The sequence below is a fragment of the Oncorhynchus tshawytscha genome, linkage group LG10 (genome assembly GCF_018296145.1).
Source record: "Oncorhynchus tshawytscha isolate Ot180627B linkage group LG10, Otsh_v2.0, whole genome shotgun sequence".
Taxonomy (NCBI): domain Eukaryota; kingdom Metazoa; phylum Chordata; class Actinopteri; order Salmoniformes; family Salmonidae; genus Oncorhynchus; species Oncorhynchus tshawytscha.
The window spans coordinates 84,496,521-84,520,653 of record NC_056438.1 but is presented as its reverse complement, the minus strand read 5'-3'; the positions used below and the strand labels follow the sequence as shown (position 1 = coordinate 84,520,653).

Below are 24,133 nucleotides of genomic sequence, written 5' to 3'. Positions count from 1 at the left end.
TTAGATTACTTGTTAGATATTACTGCACTCTCGGAACTAGAAGCAGAAGCATTTCGCTACACTCACATTAACATCTGCTAACCATGTGTATGTGACCAATAAAATTAGATTTGATTTAACCTGAGCCACGGTACATCCGGCTATGACCGGCCACCCCATACAATACCAATTAATCGATATAATCGAGAACTATGGCTGTTCAGTTGTTGTTTTTTTCATGTTACTTTTTTCACTGTCTGATTCATGTCGCGTGATTTCTGATGATAGTTCTCGATTATATCGACGGATTGGTTATGAATGGGGTGGGCCCGTAACCCTTCTCAAACCGAACAGCGTCTGTGGAGCTGCAGTACCGCCAGTCCCCTCCGTGTACATGGGATGGCGTGCTTTCCAACCGGAACCCTGGCCTCTTGCGTTTTCACTCATGCTACACAGAAATGGCGGAGAATACAGTGACGGTCACTGTTGCTTACGGTAAAGTCAATCACTTTGCTTTGGATGTTGCAGCTTGTTTAATGTATATTACCCCGTAAAAGGAAGACAAAGAGATGGTGCTGGTAGTCGGAAAGTCGGAGTCTCCGGGCTGGCTGGCTACACGCAGCAGGAGATGTTAGTTAGCCAGGTAGTTGTCAGATACGTTGCTAGGTGCTTTTGAAATGCTGGTGTATTTATGTACACTAGTCTTGCTTTAAATTGTATTGGATTGCACCAAAACAGTCTTTGGGAAGCCAGATATGCGTCAGTTCACATGCTAGGCGGAACTAGGAAACTGAATACACGTTTCCGAGTTTCGTAGTTCCGACTGGCATCAGAACGCGGCATCAATACGATTTTAATTTGAATGTACTGTCTGTCGATGGGTAGGCAGGACGGTCGGTCATTAAAACTGGTGTATTTAAGACAGGTCGTGTTATGAAACACGTTCCGGTCTGTTGTAGACCCACCTCTCTGCGTAACGTTACCCATGCCAAAGCCCCCCGCGGGTTATTCCCTGTTCGTCCACACGAGCGCGACTCTTCATTTGGACGTAAACAGAGAGGAAGTGGGTCTACAACAGACCTACGTTTGGAAGTCAGTTTAATAATGTGATATTTTGTCTCAACTGCCCCCGGTCATAATGACAAAACCGTCCTGCCCACTGGCACAGTAAATTGAAATGGAATTGTATTTAACATTTGGCTTCCCATGGACTGTTTTTGTGCAAACCAATACAATTGAATGCAACACTAGTGTATGTTGCTAAAAGCACGGATCAGTTACTGAGATGTGTAGCTGGCTAATAATGTCTCTGATGTAGCCGCTATATGAAAGTACTCTGCATCTAATTCACCCCCATGCAGGTTCTACGAAGCACAGCATCACGGTAACGGGGCTGGACGGGAACGAACCGATACTGAAGGACCTTTCTGATGCTCTGGTTCAGGTTACTGGGGTCCCGATGCCTGCACAGAAACTCATCTTTAAAGGTAGAGTAACAAATCAAAATGTTATGTCACATGCTTGGTAAACAACAGGTGTAGACTAATAGTGAAATGCTTGGTAAACAACTGGTGTGGACTAACAGTGAAATGCTGACTGAAGGGTCCTTGGTAAACAACAGGTGTAGACTAACAGTGAAATGCTGACTGAAGGGTCCTTGGTAAACAACAGGTGTAGACTAACAGTGATATGCTGACTGAAGGGTCCTTGGTAAACAACAGGTGTAGACTAACAGTGAAATGCTGACTGAAGGGTCCTTGGTAAACAACAGGTGTAGACTAACAGTGAAATGCTGACTGACTGGTCCTTGGTAAACAACAGGTGTGGACTAACAGTGAAATGCTGACTGACTGGTCCTTGGTAAACAACAGGTGTGGACTAACAGTGAAATGCTTGGTAAACAACAGGTGTGGACTAACAGTGAAATGATAGGGAAACAACTGGTGTGGAATAACGGGTCCTTCCCAACAATACACAGAGAAAAAAATGAAATAATGAGATGAGGAATAAATGCACGAGTAACAATAATTTGGCTTTACACAGAGTACTAGTACTGAGTCAATGTGCAGAGATTGTTGTTCAGGCACCACACTTCCAGGTCTCTGACCTCTTCCCTATAGGCTGTTTCGTCGTCGGTGATCAGGCCTACCACTGTCGTGTCGTCGGCTAACTTAATGATGGTTTTGGTAGTCGCGGCCACGCAGGCATGGGTGAACAGGGAGTACATGATGGGACTAAGGGGCCCCTGTGTTCAGGGTCAGCATGGTGGAGGTGTTGTTGCCTACCCTCACCACCTGGGTGCGGCCTGTCAGGCAGTCCAGGATCCATTTGCAGAGTGAGGTGTTTAGTCCCAGGGTCCTGAGCTTAGTGATGAGCTTGGAGGGCACTATGGTGTTTGAAAGCTGAGCTGTTGAAGTCTTCATCCAAATCTAGGTTAGTGATCGCTGTTCTGATGCCCAGAAGCTGTTTTCAGTCATAGGAAACAATGGTGGAAATATTATGTGTAAAAAAAAAGTTAAGACCAGCATAAAAACCCCACAGAAAATAGCAGAATCCACTGCAGCGATATCTTCACCTGACCTCATTAAATGTGTAAAACATCAAGTCCATTGTTAGGCTTGACAGTTTCATAAGGAAAACAGACAGACTGGCAGCCAGACTATTACTACAGCCTCTGCCAAGAGGCCTGGACTGTATGGCACAGGTTGTAGTATATTGCACTCACCTCTAACCACAGGGTAGCTGGTTCAAGCCCCAACATGATGCCTCTGCTGTCCTGTTCTTTCAGGGAAGTCACTGAAGGAGATGGAGGAGAGTCTGTCCAGCTTTGGAATCAAACAGGGATGTAAACTCATGATGATTGGAAAGAGGGTAAGACCTTCCTAGTTCTGCTGACTGGCACTCACACATTTGTTTTTATCATTCGTTCCTAAAATGGTTTGAATACAGACCTGTGTGTTGTATACTCTCAGAACAGCCCAGAGGAGGAGTCTGAGCTGAAGAAGTTGAAGGACATTGAGAAGTCAGTAGAACAGACGGCTAAGAAACTGGAGAAGGTGGATGGAGAGTTGACAGGCCTGAAGAATGTATGTTCTGATACTTTATATCTACATATTATATACATTGCCTTCACCTTTTCCACATTTTTGTTGTTACAGACCGAAGTTAAAACGTATTTACTTAAGATTTCGTGTCACTGATCTACACACAATACCCCATGGCAAAGTGACATTTAGTTTGTAGAATATTTTTTTAATTGATAAACATTTTTAAAGCTGAAATGTCTTGAGTCAATAATAAGCGTAAATAAGTTCAGGAGTTTTGAATGACTACCCCATCTCTGTACCCCACACACCTGTAGGCCGTCATTGTAAATAAGAATTTGTTCTTAACTGACTTGCCTAAATAAATAAAAGTTCCCTCAATCGAGGAGTGAATTTCAAGCACAAATTCAACCACAGTGACCAGGGAGGTTTTTCAGTGCCTTGCAAAGAAGGACACCTATTGGTAGATGTGTAAAAAAAAAAAAAAAAAAGCAGTTATTGAATATCCCTTTGAACATGGTGAAGTTATTAACTACACATTGGATGGTGTATCAATACACCCAGTCACCACTGTTAGGTTCTAATTCACAGTAAATAACTCAAACTCAACCTAACAATTCCACAATTTTACCTTATACACACAAGTGTAAAGGGATAAAGAATATGTACATAAAGATATTTGAATGAGTGATGGTACAGAGCGGCATAGGCAAGATGCAGTAGATGGTATCAAATCAAATTTCTTTATATAGCCCTTCGTACATCAGCTGATATCTCAAAGTGCTGTACAGAAACCCAGCCTAAAAACCCCAAACAGCAAGCAATGCAGGTGTAGAAGCACGGTGGCTAGGAAAAACTCCCTAGAAAGGCCAAAACCTAGGAAGAAACCTAGAGAGGAACCAGGCTATGTGGGGTGGCCAGTCCTCTTCTGGCTGTGCCGGGTGGTTATTATAACAGAACATGGCCAAGATTTTCAAATGTTCATAAATGACCAGCATGTTCGAATAATAAGAAGGCAGAACAGTTGAAACTGGAGCAGCAGCACGGCCAGGTGGACTGGGGACAGCAAGGAGTCATCATGTCAGGTAGTCCTAGGGCTCAGGTCCTAGGGCTCAGGTCCTAGGGCTCAGGTCCTAGGGCTCAGGTCCTAGGGCTCAGGTCCAGAGAGAGAGAGAGAGAGAGAGAGAGAGAGACTTACTTAGATTCACACAGGGCAGGAGAGGTACTCCAGATATAACAAACTGACCCTAGCCCCCCGACACATTAAATACTGGAGGCTGAGACACTGTGGCCCCATCTGAGGACACCCCCAGACAGGGCCAAACAGGAAGGATATAACCCCACCCACTTTGCCAAAGCACAGCCCCCACACCACTAGAGGGATATCTTCAACCACCAACTTACCATCCTGAGACAAGGCTGAGTAATATAATGTTTACATCGAGTACAGTATATACATATGAGATGAATAATGTAGGGTATGTAAACATTATATTAAGTAGCATTGTTTAAAGTGGCTAGTGATATATTTTACATACATTTCCATTATTAAAGTGGCTGGAGTTGAGTCAGTGTGTTGGCAGCAGCCACTCAATGTTAGTGGTGGCTGTTTAACAGTCTGATGGCCTTGAGATAGAAGCTGTTTTTCAGTCTCTCGGTCCCAGCTTTGATGCACCTGTACTGACCTCGCCTTCTGGATGATAGTGGTGTGAACAGGCAGTGGCTCGGGTGGTTGTTGTCCTTGATGATCTTTATGGCCTTCCTGTAACATCGGGTGGTGTAGGTGTCCTGGAGAGCAGGTAGTTTGCCCTCGGTGATGCGTTGTGCAGACTTCATGGAATGTTCCTGAGTGGCCTAGTTATAGTTTTGACATAAATTAGCTATAAAAAAATATGGCAAGACTTGAATGATCAGCAATCAACTTGTCAGAGTTTGAAGAATATTAAGATGAATGGGCAAATATTGTAAAATCCAGGTGTGCAAAGCTCTTAGAGACTTACCCAGAAAGTCTCACAGCTGTAATCACTGCAACAAGGTGATTCTACAAAGTAAATGAAATATTTCTGCATTTAATTTTGAATACATTTCTAAAATGGTCTAAAAACATGTTTTCACTTTGTCATTATAGGGTATTATGTGTAGAAAAAAAAGATTGAATCCATTCAGGCTGAAACAACAAAATGTGGAATAAGTCGAGTAAGTAAGAATACTTTCCGAAGGCACTTTACATGTCAATATATACTAGGACTGATGATACTAAACCAGGAAGCACACAACTCTTTCTATGTAAAATATTGTGTGCTATAAATACGTGACTCTATGATGTTTGTTTCCTAGACAAGTTAAATCCGCATCGTGTTTTGTGTCCTTGCCACAATACTAAGGAGTATTGCGTTACTGGTATGGTCCTGGTTCAACGTTGGCATCCTTACCAAACTGAGACCCAGCAGTAGTGTTAGCACAGATAATGCCCGGAGAGAGTGAAGCAAGAGCCTGCACTTGTCAGCACCCACACAGTATCTACAAATGACATGTACACAGGAGTTAGCTTTTCTTTGCACTTTCCTGTTACTGTTGTTCTATAGGGGTTCCTAGCTAAAGACCTGCAGGCTGAGGCGCTGGGGAGACTGGACCAAAGAGTGAAGGTGGCATCTGAACAGTTCATGAAGATTCTAGAGCAGGTGGACTCTATGGTAACACAGCCCTAACCCTCCTACACCTAGTGCTGGTCCCCTTAACCCTGCTACACTTAGAGCTGGTCCCCTTAGCCCTCCTACACTTATTGCTAGTCCCCTTAACCCTCCTACACTTAGAGCTGGTCCCCTTAACCCTCCTACACTTAGAGCTGGTCCCCTTAACCCTCCTACACTTAGAGCTGGTCCCCTTAACCCTCCTACACCTAGTGCTGGTCCCCTTAACCCTCCTACACTTAGTGCTGGTCCCCTTAACCCTCCTACACTTAACCCTCCTACACTTCGAACTGGTCCCCATAACCCTCCTACACTTAGTACTGGTCCCCATAACCCTCCTACACTTAGTACTGGTCCCCGTAACCCTCCTACACTTAGTACTGGTCCCCGTAACCCTCCTACACTTAGTACTGGTCCCCATAACCCTCCTACACTTAACCCTCCTACACTTAGTACTGGTCCCCATAACCCTCCTACACTTAGTACTGGTCCCCGTAACCCTCCTACACTTAGTACTGGTTCCCTTAACCCTCCTACACTTAGTACTGGTCCCCTTAACCCTCCTACACTTAGTACTGGTCCCCTTAACCCTCCTACACTTCGAACTAGTCCCCATAACCCTCCTACACTTAGTACTGGTCCCCTTAACCCTCCTACACTTAGTACTGGTCCCCTTAACCCTCCTACACTTAGTACTGGTCCCCTTAACCCTCCTACACTTAGTACTGGTCCCCTTAACCCTCCTACACTTAGTGCTGGTCCCGATAACCCTCCTACACTTAACCCTCCTACACTTAGTACTGGTCCCCATAACCCTCCTACACTTAGTACTGGTCCCCATAACCCTCCTACACTTAGTACTGGTCCCCATAACCCTCCTACACTTAGTACTGGTTCCCTTAACCCTCCTACACTTAGTACTGGTCCCCTTAACCCTCCTACACTTAGTACTGGTCCCCTTAACCCTCCTACACTTAGTCCCCTTAACCCTCCTACACTTAGTACTGGTCCCCTTAACCCTCCTACACTTTGTACTGGTCCCCTTAACCCTCCTGCACTTAGTACTGGTCCCCTTAACCCTCCTACACTTAGTTCTGGTCCCCTTAACACTCCTACAGTTAGTACTGGTCCCCTTAACCCTCCTACACCTAACCCTCCTACACTTAGTGCTGGTCCCCCTAACCCTCCTACACTTAGTGCTGGTCCCCTTAACCCTCCTACACTTCGAACTGGTCCCCTTAACCCTCCTACACTTAGTGCTGGTCCCCATAACCCTCCTACACTTAACCCTCCTACACTTAGTACTGGTCCCCATAACCCTCCTACACTTAACCCTCCTACACTTCGTACTGGTTCCCTTAACCCTCCTACACTTAGTACTGGTCCCCTTAACCCTCCTACACTTCGTACTGGTCCCCTTAACACTGCTACACTTAACCCTCCTACACTTCGTACTGGTTCCCTTAACCCTCCTACACTTAGTACTGGTCCCCTTAACCCTCCTACACTTCGTACTGGTCCCCTTAACACTCCTACACTTAACCCTCCTACACTTCGTACTGGTTCCCTTAACCCTCCTACACTTAGTACTGGTCCCCTTAACCCTCCTACACTTAGTTCTGGTCCCCTTAACCCTCCTACACTTAGTTCTGGTCCCCCTAACCCTCCTACACTTAGTGCTGGTCCCCTTAAGCCTCCTACACTTCGAACTGGTCCCCATAACCCTCCTACACTTAGTACTGGTCCCCTTAACCCTCCTACACTTAGTTCTGGTCCCCCTAACCCTCCTACACTTAGTTCTGGTCCCCTTAACCCTCCTACACTTAACCCTCCTACACTTAGTACTGGTCCCCTTAACCCTCCTACACTTAGTTCTGGTCCCTCTAACCCTCCTACACTTAGTTCTGGTCCCCCTATCCCTCCTACACTTAGTACTGGTCCCCTTAACCCTCCTACACTTAGTACTGGTCCCCTTAACCCTCCTACACTTAGTTCTGGTCCCCTTAACCCTCCTACACTTAACCCTCCTACACTTAGTACTGGTCCCCTTAACCCTCCTACACTTAGTTCTGGTCCCTCTAACCCTCCTACACTTAGTTCTGGTCCCCCTATCCCTCCTACACTTAGTACTGGTCCCCTTAACCCTCCTACACTTAGTACTGGTCCCCTTAACCCTCCTACACTTAGTTCTGGTCCCCCTAACCCTCCTACACTTAGTTCTGGTCCCCTTAACCCTCCTACAGTAATTTAGGCCTGCTCCTAAAGCAGGTGGACTCTATGGTAACACAACCTTATTATCAAGCACATGTAGTTCTAGTCAGGTGGACTGGTCACACAGATTGGTTGAGTAGAGAATCCCTAGCTGCTGGTCTTATCACAGCTTACTGTAACCACTAAAACAACTGTGTCGTGTTAACAGACTTTACCAGAGAACTTTGGTGACTGTCGGATGAAGAAAAAGGGTCTAGTAAAAACAGTTCAGGTGAGTCTGTTTTCATTTCTGATGAACTCTAAGTGATCAAGTAGGTCCTTGTTCCACTTGAGTAATATAAAACCATGCTGTTAATAAGTTTTTATAGGGTTACTACGATGGTCTAAGAATATCCGCTGTCTCCTCTTCCTGTTCCTCCTCCTCCAGGGATTCCTGGCTCAGTGACAAGATTGAAGCAGGGATTTAACTGTCTCTTCCTGTTCCTCCTCCTCCAGGGATTCCTGGCTCAGTGTGACAAGATTGAAGCAGGGATTTTAGACCACTTGGCTAAGATCCAGTCTAAGAACCTGGCCCTGGCAGATTCTTAGATCTACTAGTTCACAGAGATCTACTGGGTTACCATCTGGGATCTGCTGTCATGTCCATCTCTCTACTGCTCCACATCTCTGTCCCTGCCCTGGTCTCCACGCTGCTCTACGTCTCTGTCCCTGCCCTGGTCTCCATGCTGCTCCACGTCTCTGTCCCTGCCCTGGTCTCCACGCTGCTCCACGTCTCTGTCCCTGCCCTGGTCTCCACGCAGCTCCACGTCTCTGTCCCTGCCCATGTCTCCACGTCTCTGTCCCTGCCCTGGTCTCCACGCTGCTCCACGTCTCTGTCCCTGCCCTGGTCTCCACGCTGCTCCACGTCTCTGTCCCTGCCCTGGTCTCCACGCTGCTCCACGTCTCTGTCCCTGCCCTGGTCTCCACGCAGCTCCACGTCTCTGTCCCTGCCCTGGTCTCCACGCTGTTCCACATCTCTGTCCCTGCCCATGTCTCCACGTCTCTGTCCCTGCCCTGGTCTCCACTGAGTCACCATCTGGAATCTGGGGAAATCCATTTGATTTCGATGACCTTTTGATAGCATCCCTTTCGATTTGAACAAAACCTTCCATACATAGTCACCCATTGTAGAAGTGGTCAGAAAGTGACTTTCGGGACCTGAATGCCAAAACATCGAAGACATAAAGGTGCTCAAAGTTGACCTATTAGAATGTATGACACCCATTCTGTGTCTCAACTGATGGACAACACAACCTCAGATGATGTGAAATAGGGTCTAAGCTATAACATGCAGATATGAAAAAGAGTTTACATTTTGTTAGATAATTTATATTAAGGCATTAAATAATGTCCACATTTTTATTAAAACATATTTTTTTTCAAGAAATTATTAAATCGTATGATAACCCTGTTTGTAAGCTCTTAAATTATATCAATCTCAACCATACATTTTTTCCAGTGATGTCTTGTGGTATGGTGGGGTATGCAAAACGGGTCAACTTTGAGGACCTTTATCTCCTGAATGTTTTGGCATTCAGGTCCCAAACGTCACTTCCTGACCTCTTCTTCGATGGGCGGAACGTTGTGTTTAAATCAAAAGGGATGCTGTCAAAAAGTGATTGGCCTGGAGCAGCTCGAGGACACCTCTAGTAGAGTCATCTCTCCAGGCCTGGAGCAGCTCGAGGACACCTCTAGTGGAGTCATCTCTCCAGGCCTGGAGCAGCTCGAGGACACCTCTAGTGGAGTCATCTCTCCAGGCCTGGAGCAGCTCGAGGACACCTCTAGTAGAGTCATCTCTCCAGGCCTGGAGCAGCTCGAGGACACCTCTAGTAGAGTCATCTCTCCAGGCCTGGAGCAGCTCGAGGACACCTCTAGCAGAGTCATCTCTCCCCAGGCCTGGAGCAGCTCGAGGACACCTCTAGTGGAGTCATCTCTCCCCAGGCCTAGAGCAGCTCGAGGACACCTCTAGTAGAGTCATCTCTCCAGGCCTGGAGCAGCTCGAGGACACCTCTAGTGGAGTCATCTCTCCAGGCCTGGAGCAGCTCGAGGACACCTCTAGTAGAGTCATCTCTCCAGGCCTGGAGCAGCTCGAGGACACCTCTAGTAGAGTCATCTCTCCCCAGGCCTGGAGCAGCTCGAGGACACCTCTAGTGGAGTCATCTCTCCCTAGGCCTAGAGCAGCTCGAGGACACCTCTAGTAGAGTCATCTCTCCCCAGGCCTAGAGCAGCTCGAGGACACCTCTAGTAGAGTCATCTCTCCAGGCCTGGAGCAGCTCGAGGACACCTCTAGTGGAGTCATCTCTCCAGGCCTGGAGCAGCTCGAGGACACCTCTAGTAGAGTCATCTCTCCAGGCCTGGAGCAGCTCGAGGACACCTCTAGTGGAGTCATCTCTCCCCAGGCCTAGAGCAGCTCGAGGACACCTCTAGTAGAGTCATCTCTCCCCAGGCCTGGAGCAGCTCGAGGACACCTCTAGTGGAGTCATCTCTCCAGGCCTGGAGCAGCTCGAGGACACCTCTAGTGGAGTCATCTCTCCCCAGGCCTGGAGCAGCTCGAGGACACCTCTAGTAGAGTCATCTCTCCCCAGGCCTGGAGCAGCTCGAGGACACCTCTAGTGGAGTCATCTCTCCCCAGGCCTGGAGCAGCTCGAGGACACCTCTAGTAGAGTCATCTCTCCAGGCCTGGAGCAGCTCGAGGACACCTCTAGTAGAGTCATCTCTCCCCAGGCCTAGAGCAGCTCGAGGACACCTCTAGTGGAGTCATCTCTCCAGGCCTGGAGCAGCTCGAGGACACCTCTAATAGAGTCATCTCTCCAGGCCTGGAGCAGCTCGAGGACACCTCTAGTAGAGTCATCTCTCCCCAGGCCTGGAGCAGCTCGAGGACACCTCTAGTAGAGTCATCTCTCCAGGCCTGGAGCAGCTCGAGGACACCTAGTGGAGTCATCTCTCCCCAGGCCTAGAGCAGCTCGAGGACACCTCTAGTGGAGTCATCTCTCCCCAGGCCTAGAGCAGCTCGAGGACACCTCTAGTAGAGTCATCTCTCCCCAGGCCTAGAGCAGCTCGAGGACACCTCTAGTAGAGTCATCTCTCCCCAGGCCTGGAGCAGCTCGAGGACACCTCTAGTAGAGTCATCTCTCCAGGCCTGGAGCAGCTCGAGGACACCTCTAGTGGAACCCTATTCCAACGTAGTGCTTTAGTTTGGGACAGAGACCTATGTGGGAGCCCTATCAGGCCAAAGCAAGGACACTAAATAAGGAGTGACATTTATGAGCTGTTCTAATGTATTTATTTAGCATGGCAACATGCAGCAGAGTACCCTTATACTGAGCCCTCCGTGTGTGTGCTGGGGTAGAGAAGACAACACTGACTGTTGCAGCCTTTGGTCCTCAGGGACTTAAGAAAAGGGTGCTGTGTATGTAGGATATTTTAACAAAGTAAAAGAACCAAAATGAAATAATCCTTCAGACTTTGATGTGTGGTGTTTGCTGATACGTGTTGCTATTACAGAGACTGCTGATATTGAGCTGGTGACTGATTCTGTGCTGCTTTCTAGTGACAGGATGTGATGTCACTAATGGTCAGTCTGACCAGTGGCGGGATGTGATGTCACTAATGGTCAGTGTGACCAGTGACCGGATGTGATGTCTCTAATGATCAGTCTGACCAGTGACAGGATGTGATGTCACTAATGGTCAGTCTGACCAGTGACAGGATGGAATGCTGACTGCCTAGTGGAACCATGTTATAGTGTGTCGTTTCAGATAAAAAGCTGTTGTGATTGTGTGATTTAAACTGTGTAGTCTGTCTGAACTGGTATACTGTGATAATATAGTGCACTAGCCTCTAGCACCCTGGTCAAAGTAGGGCACTAGCCCCTAGCACCCTGGTCAAAGTAGGGCACTAGCCCCCAGCACCCTGGTCAAAGTAGGGCACTAGCCCCCAGCACCCTGGTCAAAGTAGGGCACTAGATCCCAGCACCCTGGTCAAAGTAGGGCACTAGCACCCTCATCAAAGTAGAGCACTAGCCCCCAGCACCCTGGTCAAAGTAGGGCACTAGCCCCAGCACCCTGGTCAAAGTAGGGCACTGGCCCCCAGCACCCTGGTCAAAGTAGGGCACTAGCCCCCAGCACCCTGGTCAAAGTAGGGCACTGGCCCCCAGCACCCTGGTCAAAGTAGGGCACTAGCCCCCAGCACCCTGGTCAAAGTAGGGCACTAGCTCCCAGCACCCTGGTCAAAGTAGCCCCCAGCACCCTGGTCAAAGTAGGGTACTAGCCCCCAGCACCCTGGTCAAAGTAGGGCACTAGCCCTCTGCACCCTGGTCAAAGTAGTACACTAGCCCTCTGCACCCTGGTCAAAGTAGGGCACTAGCCCCCAGCACCCTGGTCAAAGTAGGGCACTAGCCCCCAGCACCCTGGTCAAAGTAGGGCACTAGCCCCCAGCACCCTGGTCAAAGTAGTGCACTAGATCCCAGCACCCTGGTCAAAGTAGGGCACTAGCCCCCAGCACCCTGGTCAAAGTAGGGCACTGGCCCCCAGCACCCTGGTCAAAGTAGGGCACTAGCCCCCAGCACCCTGGTCAAAGTAGGGCACTGGCCCCAGCACCCTGGTCAAAGTAGGGTACTAGCCCCCAGCACCCTGGTCAAAGTAGGGCACTAGCCCTCTGCACCCTGGTCAAAGTAGTACACTAGCCCTCTGCACCCTGGTCAAAGTAGGGCACTAGCCCCCAGCACCCTGGTCAAAGTAGGGCACTAGCCCCCAGCACCCTGGTCAAAGTAGTGCACTAGATCCCAGCACCCTGGTCAAAGTAGGGCACTAGCCCCCAGCACCCTGGTCAAAGTAGGGCACTAGCCCCCAGCACCCTGGTCAAAGTAGGGCACTAGCCCCCAGCACCCTGGTCAAAGTAGGGCACTAGCCCCCAGCACCCTGGTCAAAGTAGGGCACTAGCCCCCGGCACCCTGGTCAAAGTAGGGCACTAGCCCCCGGCACCCTGGTCAAAGTAGGGCACTAGCCCCCGGCACCCTGGTCAAAGTAGGGCACTAGCCCCCGGCACCCTGGTCAAAGTAGGGCACTAGCCCCCAGGCACCCTGGTCAAAGTAGGGCACTAGCCCCCGGCACCCTGGTCAAAGTAGGGCACTAGCCCCCGGCACCCTGGTCAAAGTAGGGCACTAGCCCCGGCACCCTGGTCAAAGTAGGGCACTAGCCCCCGGCACCCTGGTCAAAGTAGGGCACTAGCCCCCGGCACACTGGTCAAAGTAGGGCACTAGCCCCCGGCACCCTGGTCAAAGTAGGGCACTAGCCCCCAGCACCCTGGTCAAAGTAGGGCACTAGCCCCCGGCACCCTGGTCAAAGTAGGGCACTAGCCCCTAGCACCCTGGTCAAAGTAGGGCACTAGCCCCCAGCACCCTGGTCAAAGTAGGGCACTAGCCCCCAGCACCCTGGTCAAAGTAGGGTACTAGCCCCCTGGTCAAAGTAGTGCACTAGCACCCAGCACCCTGGTCAAAGTAGGGCACTAGCCCCCAGCACCCTGGTCAAAGTAGGGTACTAGCCCCTGGTCAAAGTAGTGCACTAGCACCCAGCACCCTGGTCAAAGTAGGGCACTAGCCCCAGCACCCTGGTCAAAGTAGGGCACTAGCCCCCAGCACCCTGGTCAAAGTAGGGCACTAGCCCCCAGCACCCTGGTCAAAGTAGTGCACTAGCCCCCAGCACCCTGGTCAAAGTAGGGCACTAGCCCCCAGCACCCTGGTCAAAGTAGGGCACTAGCCCCTAGCACCCTGGTCAAAGTAGGGCACTAGCCCCCAGCACCCTGGTCAAAGTAGGGCACTAGCCCCCAGCACCCTGGTCAAAGTAGGGTACTAGCCCCCTGGTCAAAGTAGTGCACTAGCACCCAGCACCCTGGTCAAAGTAGTGCACTAGCACCCAGCACCCTGGTCAAAGTAGGGCACTAGCCCCAGCACCCTGGTCAAAGTAGGGCACTAGCACCCAGCACCCTGGTCAAAGTAGGGCACTAGCCCCAGCACCCTGGTCAAAGTAGGGCACTAGCCCCCAGCACCCTGGTCAAAGTAGGGCACTAGCCCCCAGCACCCTGGTCAAAGTAGGGCACTAGCTCCCAGCACCCTGGTCAAAGTAGTGCACTAGCCCCCAGCACCCTGGTCAAAGTAGGGCACTAGCCCCCAGCACCCTGGTCAAAGTAGGGCACTAGCTCCCAGCACCCTCATCAAAGTAGTGCACTAGCCCCGAGCACCCTGGTCAAAGTAGGGTACTAGCCCCCTGGTCAAAGTAGTGCACTAGCACCCAGCACCCTGGTCAAAGTAGGGCACTAGCCCCCAGCACCCTGGTCAAAGTAGGGCACTAGCTCCCAGCACCCTGGTCAAAGTAGGGCACTAGCTCCCAGCACCCTGGTCAAGGTAGTGCACCAGCACCCTGGTCAAAGTAGTGCACTAGCCCCCAGCACCCTGGTCAAAGTAGGGCACTAGCCCCGAGCACCCTGGTCAAGGTAGTGCACCAGCACCCTGGTCAAAGTAGTGCACTAGCCCCCAGCACCCTGGTCAAAGTAGGGCACTAGCCCACAGCACCCTGGTCAAAGTAGGGCACTAGCCCACAGCACCCTGGTCAAAGTAGGGCACTAGCCCCAGCACCCTGGTCAAAGTAGGGCACTAGATCCCAGCACCCTGGTCAAAGTAGGGCACTAGCCCCCAGCACCCTGGTCAAAGTAGTGCACTAGCCCCCAGCACCCTGGTCAAAGTAGGGCACTAGCCCCCAGCACCCTGGTCAAAGTAGGGCACTAGCCCCCAGCACCCTGGTCAAAGTAGGGCACTAGATCCCAGCACCCTGGTCAAAGTAGGGCACTAGCACCCTCATCAAAGTAGAGCACTAGCCCCCAGCACCCTGGTCAAAGTAGGGCACTAGCCCCAGCACCCTGGTCAAAGTAGGGCACTGGCCCCCAGCACCCTGGTCAAAGTAGGGCACCAGCCCCCAGCACCCTGGTCAAAGTAGGGCACTGGCCCCCAGCACCCTGGTCAAAGTAGGGCACTAGCTCCAGCACCCTGGTCAAAGTAGGGCACTAGCTCCCAGCACCCTGGTCAAAGTCAGCCCCCAGCACCCTGGTCAAAGTAGGGTACTAGCCCCCAGCACCCTGGTCAAAGTAGGGCACTAGCTCCCAGCACCCTGGTCAAAGTAGGGCACTAGCCCCCAGCACCCTGGTCAAAGTAGGGCACTAGCCCCGGCACCCTGGTCAAAGTAGGGCACTAGCCACCGGCACCCTGGTCAAAGTAGGGCACTAGCCACCGGCACCCTGGTCAAAGTAGGGCACTAGCCCCCAGCACCCTGGTCAAAGTAGGGCACTAGCCCCCGGCACCCTGGTCAAAGTAGGGCACTAGCCCCCGGCACCCTGGTCAAAGTAGGGCACTAGCCCCCGGCACCCTGGTCAAAGTAGGGCACTGCCCCCTGGTCAAAGTAGGGCACTAGCCCCCAGCACCCTGGTCAAAGTAGGGCACTAGCCCCTGGCACCCTGGTCAAAGTAGGGCACTAGCCCCCAGCACCCTGGTCAAAGTAGGGTACTAGCCCCCTGGTCAAAGTAGTGCACTAGCACCCAGCACCCTGGTCAAAGTAGGGCACTAGCCCCCAGCACCCTGGTCAAAGTAGGGTACTAGCCCCCTGGTCAAAGTAGTGCACTAGCACCCAGCACCCTGGTCAAAGTAGGGCACTAGCCCCAGCACCCTGGTCAAAGTTAGGCGCTAGCCCCCAGCACCCTGGTCAAAGTAGGGCACTAGCCCCCAGCACCCTGGTCAAAGTAGGGCACTAGCCCCCAGCACCCTGGTCAAAGTAGGGCACTAGCCACCGGCACCCTGGTCAAAGTAGGGCACTAGCCACCGGCACCCTGGTCAAAGTAGGGCACTAGCCCCGGCACCCTGGTCAAAGTAGGGCACTAGCCCCCCAGGCACCCTGGTCAAAGTAGGGCACTAGCCCCCAGGCACCCTGGTCAAAGTAGGGCACTAGCCCCCGGCACCCTGGTCAAAGTAGGGCACTAGCCCCCAGCACCCTGGTCAAAGTAGGGCACTAGCCCCCGCACCCTGGTCAAAGTAGGGCACTAGCCCCCAGCACCCTGGTCAAAGTAGGGCACTAGCCCCAGGCACCCTGGTCAAAGTAGGGCACTAGCCCCCAGGCACCCTGGTCAAAGTAGGGCACTAGCCCCCTGGTCAAAGTAGGGCACTAGCCCCCTGGTCAAAGTAGGGCACCCCCCGGCACCCTGGTCAAAGTAGGGCACTAGCCCCCAGCACCCTGGTCAAAGTAGGGCACTAGCCCCCAGCACCCTGGTCAAAGTAGGGTACTAGCCCCCTGGTCAAAGTAGTGCACTAGCACCCAGCACCCTGGTCAAAGTAGGGCACTAGCCCCCAGCACCCTGGTCAAAGTAGGGTCAAGCCCCTGGTCAAAGTAGTGCACTAGCACCCAGCACCCTGGTCAAAGTAGGGCACTAGCCCCAGCACCCTGGTCAAAGTTAGGCGCACTAGCCCCCAGCACCCTGGTCAAAGTAGGGCACTAGCCCCCAGCACCCTGGTCAAAGTAGTGCACTAGCCCCCAGCACCCTGGTCAAAGTAGTGCACTAGCCCCCAGCACCCTGGTCAAAGTAGGGCACTAGCCCCCAGCACCCTGGTCAAAGTAGGGCACTAGCCCCTAGCACCCTGGTCAAAGTAGGGCACTAGCCCCAGCACCCTGGTCAAAGTAGGGTACTAGCCCCTGGTCAAAGTAGTGCACTAGCACCCAGCACCCTGGTCAAAGTAGGGCACTAGCCCCCAGCACCCTGGTCAAAGTAGGGCACTAGTCCCCAGCACCCTGGTCAAAGTAGGGCACTAGCCCCCAGCACCCTCATCAAAGTAGTGCACTAGCCCCGAGCACCCTGGTCAAGGTAGTGCACCAGCACCCTGGTCAAAGTAGAGCACTAGCCCCCACCCCTGGTCAAAGTAGAGCACTAGCCCCAGCACCCTGGTCAAAGTAGGGCACTGGCCCCCAGCACCCTGGTCAAAGTAGGGCACTAGCCCCAGCACCCTGGTCAAAGTAGGGCACTAGTGCCCAGCACCCTGGTCAGAGTAGGGCACTAGCCCTCAGCACCCTGGTCAAAGTAGGGTACTAGTCCCCAGCACCCTGTTCAAAGTAGGGCACTAGCCCCTAGCACCCTGGTCAAAGTAGGGCACTAGCCCCCAGCACCCTGGTCAAAGTAGGGCACTAGCTCCCAGCACCCTCATCAAAGTAGTGCACTAGCCCCGAGCACCCTGGTCAAAGTAGGGTACTAGCCCCCTGGTCAAAGTAGTGCACTAGCACCCAGCACCCTGGTCAAAGTAGGGCACTAGCCCCCAGCACCCTGGTCAAAGTAGGGCACTAGCCCCCAGCACCCTGGTCAAAGTAGGGCACTAGCTCCCAGCACCCTGGTCAAAGTAGGGCACTAGCTCCCAGCACCCTCATCAAAGTAGTGCACTAGCCCCGAGCACCCTGGTCAAGGTAGTGCACCAGCACCCTGGTCAAAGTAGTGCACTAGCCCCCAGCACCCTGGTCAAAGTAGGGCACTAGCCCACAGCACCCTGGTCAAAGTAGGGCACTAGCCCCCAGCACCCTGGTCAAAGTAGGGCACTAGATCCCAGCACCCTGGTCAAAGTAGGGCACTAGCCCCCAGCACCCTGGTCAAAGTAGGGCACTAGCCCCCAGCACCCTGGTCAAAGTAGGGCACTAGCCCCCAGCACCCTGGTCAAAGTAGGGCACTAGCCCCCAGCACCCTCATCAAAGTAGTGCACTAGCCCCGAGCACCCTGGTCAAGGTAGTGCACCAGCACCCTGGTCAAAGTAGAGCACTAGCCCCCAGCACCCTGGTCAAAGTAGAGCACTAGCCCCCAGCACCCTGGTCAAAGTAGGGCACTGGCCCCCAGCACCCTGGTCAAAGTAGGGCACTAGCCCCCAGCACCCTGGTCAAAGTAGGGCACTAGCTCCCAGCACCCTGGTCAAAATAGCCCCCAGCACCCTGGTCAAAGTAGGGCACTAGTGCCCAGCACCCTGGTCAGAGTAGGGCACTAGCCCTCAGCACCCTGGTCAAAGTAGGGTACTAGACCCCAGCACCCTGTTCAAAGTAGGGCACTAGCCCCTAGCACCCTGGTCAAAGTAGGGCACTAGCCCCCAGCACCCTGGTCAAAGTAGGGCACTAGCGCCCAGCACCCTGGTCAGAGTAGGGCACTAGCCCTCAGCACCCTGGTCAAAGTAGGGTACTAGTCCCCAGCACCCTGGTCAAAGTAGGGCACTAGCCCTCTGCACCCTGGTCAAAGTAGTACAGTAGCCCTCTGCACCCTGGTGAAAGTAGGGCACGAGCCCCCAGCACCCTGGTCAAGGTAGTGCACCAGCACCCTGGTCAAAGTAGGGCACTAGCCCCCAGCACCCTGGTCAAAGTAGGGCACTAGCCCCTAGCACCCTGGTCAAAGTAGGGCACTAGCCCCTAGCACCCTGGTCAAAGTAGGGCACTAGTCCCCAGCACCCTGGTCAAAGTAGGGCACTAGTCCCCAGCACCCTGGTCAAAGTAGGGCACTAGCCCCCAGCACCCTGGTCAAAGTAGTGCACTAGCCCCCGGCACCCTCATCCAAGTAGTGCACTAGCCCCCAGCACCCTGGTCAAAGTAGGGCACTAGCTCCCAGCACCCTGGTCAAAATAGCACCCCTGGTCAAAGTAGGGCACTAGTGCCCAGCACCCTGGTCAGAGTAGGGCACTAGCCCTCAGCACCCTGGTCAAAGTAGGGTACTAGACCCCAGCACCCTGTTCAAAGTAGGGCACTAGCCCCTAGCACCCTGGTCAAAGTAGGGCACTAGCCCCCAGCACCCTGGTCAAAGTAGGGCACTAGCGCCCAGCACCCTGGTCAGAGTAGGGCACTAGCCCTCAGCACCCTGGTCAAAGTAGGGTACTAGTCCCCAGCACCCTGGTCAAAGCCCCCTCTGCACCCTGGTCAAAGTAGTACAGTAGCCCTCTGCACCCTGGTCAAAGTAGGGCACTAGCCCCCAGCACCCTGGTCAAGGTAGTGCACCAGCACCCTGGTCAAAGTAGGGCACTAGCCCCCAGCACCCTGGTCAAAGTAGGGCACTAGCCCCCAGCACCCTGGTCAAAGTAGGGCACTAGCCCCTAGCACCCTGGTCAAAGTAGGGCACTAGTCCCCAGCACCCTGGTCAAAGTAGGGCACTAGCCCCCAGCACCCTGGTCAAAGTAGTGCACTAGCCCCCGGCACCCTCATCCAAGTAGTGCACTAGCCCCCAGCACCCTCATCAAAGTAGTGCACTAGTCCCAGCACCGTGGTCAAGGTAGTGCACCAGCACCCTGATCAAAGTAGTGCACTAGTCCCCAGCACCCTCATCAAAGTAGTGCACTAGCCCCCGGCACCCTCATCAAAGTAGTGCACTAGCCCCCAGCACCCTCATCAAAGTAGTGCACTAGCCCCCAGCACCCTGGTCAAAGTAGGGCACTAGCACCCTGGTCAAAGTAGGGCACTAGCCCCCAGCACTTTTTAGCTGCATTTACACAGTCAGCTGAATTCTGATCTTTTCCCCAATTTTTGACAAAATAGCTAATTGATCAAAAGGTGCAATTAGTGGGAAGAATATTATAATTGTGTTGGCTGTGTAAACGCAGCCATGTTGAATTTGGTGTTTTAGATGCAGTCCAGTGTATTCTATCCATTCACTCAGCAGGTTAACAAATCCAACATCTGTCTTCACTTTCACACCTTTATACAGATTATTCAGGAAGTATTCAGACCCCTTCCCCCTTCTCCACATTTTGTTACGTTACAGACTTATTCTAAAATTAATTAAATAATCTCATGAATCTCATCAATCTACACACACTACCCCATAATGACAATGCGAAAACAGGTTTTTAGAAATGTTTGCTAATTTTTTAAATAAGAAACAGAAATACCTTATTTACATAAGTATTCAGACCCTTTGCTATGAGACCCCAAATTGAGCTCAGGTGCATCCTGTTTCCATTGATCATCCTTGAGATGTTTCTACAACTTGATTGGAGTCCACCTGTGGTAAATTCAATTGATTTGACATGATTTGGAAACCAAGCCATGAGGTCGAAGGAATTGTCCGTAGAACTCCAAGACAGGATAGTATCGAGGCATAGATCTGGGAATAGGTACCAAAATAATTATTCAGCATTGAACACAGTGGCCTACTTTATTCTAAATGAAAGAAGTTTGTAGCCACCAAAACTCTTCCTAGAGCTTTCTGCCCAGCCATTGGGGGAGAAGGGCCTTGGTCAAGGAGGTGACCAAGAACCTGATGGTCATTCTGTGGAGATGGGAGAACCTTCCAGAAGGACAACCATCTCTGCAGCACTCCACCAATCAGGCCTTTATGGTAGAGTGGCCAGACAGAAGCCACTCCTCAGTAAAAGGCACTTGACAGCCCACTTGGAGTTTGCCAAAAGGCACCTAAAGAAATCAGATTCTCTGGTCTGATGAAACCAAGATTGAACTCTTTGGCCTGAGTGCCAAGCGTCACGTCTGGAAGAAACCTGGCACCATCCCTACGGTGAAGTATGGTGGTGGCAGCATCCCTACGGTGAAGCACGGTGGTGGCAGCATCCCTATGGTGAAGCATGGTGGTGGCAGCATCCCTATGGTGAAGCATGGTGGTGGCAGCATCCCTATGGTGAAGCATGGTGGTGGCAGCATCCCTACGGTGAAGCATGGTGGTGGCAGCATCCCTACAGTGAAGCATGGTGGTGGCAGCATCCCTACAGTGAAGCACTGTGGTGGCACCATCCCTACGGTGAAGCATGGTGGTGGCAGCATCCCTACAGTGAAACACGGTGGTGGCAGCATCATGCTGTGGGGATGTTTTTCAGCTTCCAGGGACTGGGAGACTAGTCAGGATTGAGGGAAAGATGAACGGAGCAAAGTACAGAGAGATCCTTAATGACAACCTGCCCCAGAGCGCTCAGGACCTCATTCTGGAGCGAAGGTTCACCTTCCAACAGGACCACAACCCTAAGCACACAGCCAAGACAACACAAGAGTGGCTTCAGGACAAGTCTGAATGTCCTTGACTGGCCCATCCAGAGCCTGGATATGAACCTGATCGAACATCTCTGGAGAGACCTGAAAATAGCTGTGCAGTGAAGCTCCCCATCCAACCTGACAGAGCTTGAGAGGATCTGCAGAGTAGAATTGAAGAAACTCCCCAAATACATGTGTGCCAAGCTTGTAGCGTCATACCCAAGAAGACTTGAGGCTGTAATCACTGCCAAAGATGCTTCAACAAAGTACTGAGTAAAGGGTCTGAATTACTTATGTAAATGTGATATTTCAGTTTTGTATTTCTAATAAATGTATAAACATTTCTAAAAAAACAAACAGTTTTTGCTTTGTCCTTATGGGGTATTGTGATGTCATTATGGGGTATTGTGTGTCGATTGATGGGGGGAACAATTAATTCCATTTTAGTATAAGGTAACAACATTTTTGGGAAAAAGTCATGGGGTCTGAATACTTTCTTAATGCACATTATGTCTTGTTGTATGGAAGTCTATGCATCACATTAAATGTGTCATTTAGGAGACTCTCTCTTATCCAGAGTCACTACAGTAGTGAGTCATTTAACAGACTCTCTTATCCAGAGACACTACAGTAGTGAGTCATTTAACAGACTCTTATCCAGAGACACTACAGTAGTGAGTCATTTAACAGACTCTCTTATCCAGAGACACTACAGTAGTGAGTCATTTAACAGACTCTTATCCAGAGACACTACAGTAGTGAGTCATTTAGCAGTCTCTCTTATCCAGACACTACAGTAGTGAGTCATTTAGCAGACTCTCTTATCCAGAGTCACTACAGTAGTGAGTCATTTAACAGACTTATCCAGAGACACTACAGTAGTGAGTCATTTAACAGACTCTCTTATCCAGAGACACTACCGTAGTGAGTCATTTAACAGACTCTTATCCAGAGACGCTACAGTAGTGAGTCATTTAACAGACTCTTATCCAGAGACACTACAGTAGTGAGTCATTTAGCAGACTCTCTTATCCAGAGACACTACAGTAGTGAGTCATTTAGCAGACTCTTATCCAGAGCCACCACAGTAGTGAGTCATTTAGCAGACTCTTATCCAGAGACACTACAGTAGGGAGTCATTTAGCAGACTCTCTTATCCAGAGACACTACAGTAGGGAGTCATTTAGCAGACTCTCTTATCCAGAGACACTACAGTAGGGAGTCATTTAGCAGACTCTCTTATCCAGAGACACTACAGTAGGGAGTCATTTAGCTGACTCTCTGATCCAGAGACACTACAGTAGTTTTTTTTAAATTTATTTTATTTCACCTTTATTTAACCAGGTAGGCAAGTTGAGAACAAGTTCTCATTTACAATTGCGACCTGGCCAAGATAAAGCAAAGCAGTTCGACACATACAACGACACAGAGTTACACATGGAGTAAAACAAACATACAGTCAATAATACAGTATAAACAAGTCTATATACGATGTGAGCAAATGAGGTGAGAAGGGAGGTAAAGGCAAAAAAGGCCATGGTGGCAAAGTAAATACAATATAGCAAGTAAAACACTGGAATGGTAGTTTTGCAATGGAAGAATGTGCAAAGTAGAAATAAAAATAATGGTAGTGAGTCATACTGGTCCTCCATGGGAATCAAATCCACAACCCTGGTGTTGCAAGCACCATGCTCTGCCAACTGAGCCACACGGGACACTAATTCAATGTAATATAATATTCACAGGCTGATTTAAAGGAATGTTCACCAACTCTTTGAAAATGACTATCAAACAACAATGGAATATCTAATCTTTAAAACTGTAGTATTTCGTTCATTTTTGCCATCAGATCTAATTATTTACCTCAACTGACTTGATGCTCTGCCATTTGTTTAGGTCAACACAAATTATCTTTAAAAAGTAATCATTGGTGATTAAGTTATTCTGTCCCTGACCATCATGATCTTAAAGTGACGCTCTCTAACCTTAAGTTATTTAATTCAATATGTCACCTCATCATTTTGTAGCCATTACTTTAATGGCTGTCTGACAAATGTATTGGTGATTAGGAAACCAGTCTTTTTTTGAAATTGGTCCGTTGCTGATGCCCTCAAGCAGACACCAACCATATTTCAGTAGGCCCTATACTATAATAGAAATGTCTCCATAAATAGTGGAACTAGACACCATCTATAAAGGCTGGGAACTTATAAGGCTTTAATAGTTCACCATCTATAAAGGGAACCTATAAGGCTTTAATAGTTCACCATCTATAAAGGGAACCTATAAGGCTTTAATAGTTCACCATCTATAAAGGGAACCTATAAGGCTTTAATAGTTCACCATCTATAAAGGGAACCTATAAGGCTTTAATAGTTCACCATCTATAAAGGCTGGGAACCTATAAGGCTTTAATAGTTCACCATCTATAAAGGCTGGGAACCTATAAGGCTTTAATAGTTCATCTATGTAAGTTGACGCTCCCATCATCGTGGGAGATGACAGGATTCAAGACAGATTTTATACATAACAATATGGCATAACTTTGTATGTCATAATAACTACAAATCAGTGATTTTGGGGATATTATAGATGAGATTAAGAAAACAAGTACAGAGCAAACCCAATGAATAGTGTTTATGGCAATATTTGGGAATCATTTTACTAGTATTTTCCAAAGATTGTATATTTTTGTAAACCTGGTTAAATTGTTTGTTATCTGGACAACAAATTGTTTTGAGTTATCATTTGGCATTTTCCACTCATTACTGGGATGGCACTTAGTCCCATTAAAACCAATGGAGCCGGTTGGTGGTACTGCGCTTACGTCAGTTTTATAAACTGGCTGGTTTGAGCCCTGAATGCTGATTGGCTGACAGCTGTGGTATATCAGACCTTATACCACGGGTATGACAAAAGCATGCCTTTTTACTGCTCTAATTACTTTGGTAACCAGTTTATAATAGCAATGAAGGTCCTCAGGGGATTGTGGTATATGGCCAATATACCACGGCTCAGGGCTGTGTCCACCCGCGTTACGTCGTACAGCCCTTAGCCGGGGTACCGTATACCGCAAACCTCTGAGGTGCCAAACTGTTGAAAATGCCAGTGAAGACACATGCCTGCTGGTCCCGCGGCCTTGTGAATG

The 24,133-nt window shown here is 50.4% G+C and overlaps 1 protein-coding gene across 2 annotated transcripts; it reads left to right on the top strand.

Annotated features, from left to right (window-relative positions):
• Positions 1 to 296: 296 nt before the first annotated feature.
• Positions 297 to 11,752, top strand: bag1 (BCL2 associated athanogene 1). Of its 2 annotated transcripts, none has more exons than XM_042329284.1 (7): positions 297 to 474; positions 1,341 to 1,466; positions 2,768 to 2,850; positions 2,952 to 3,065; positions 5,609 to 5,716; positions 8,133 to 8,195; positions 8,352 to 8,384. In XM_042329284.1, exons 1-7 carry the CDS (start codon positions 438 to 440, stop codon positions 8,367 to 8,369), a joined length of 549 nt encoding a protein of 182 aa, XP_042185218.1. In that variant the 5' UTR covers positions 297 to 437; the 3' UTR covers positions 8,370 to 8,384. The 2 variants fall into 2 exon arrangements, with proteins under 2 accessions (XP_042185218.1, XP_042185217.1); XM_042329283.1 differs by lacking the exon at positions 8,352 to 8,384 and adding an exon at positions 8,420 to 11,752 and having other exon boundaries at positions 306 to 474.
• Positions 11,753 to 24,133: the final 12,381 nt, after the last annotated feature.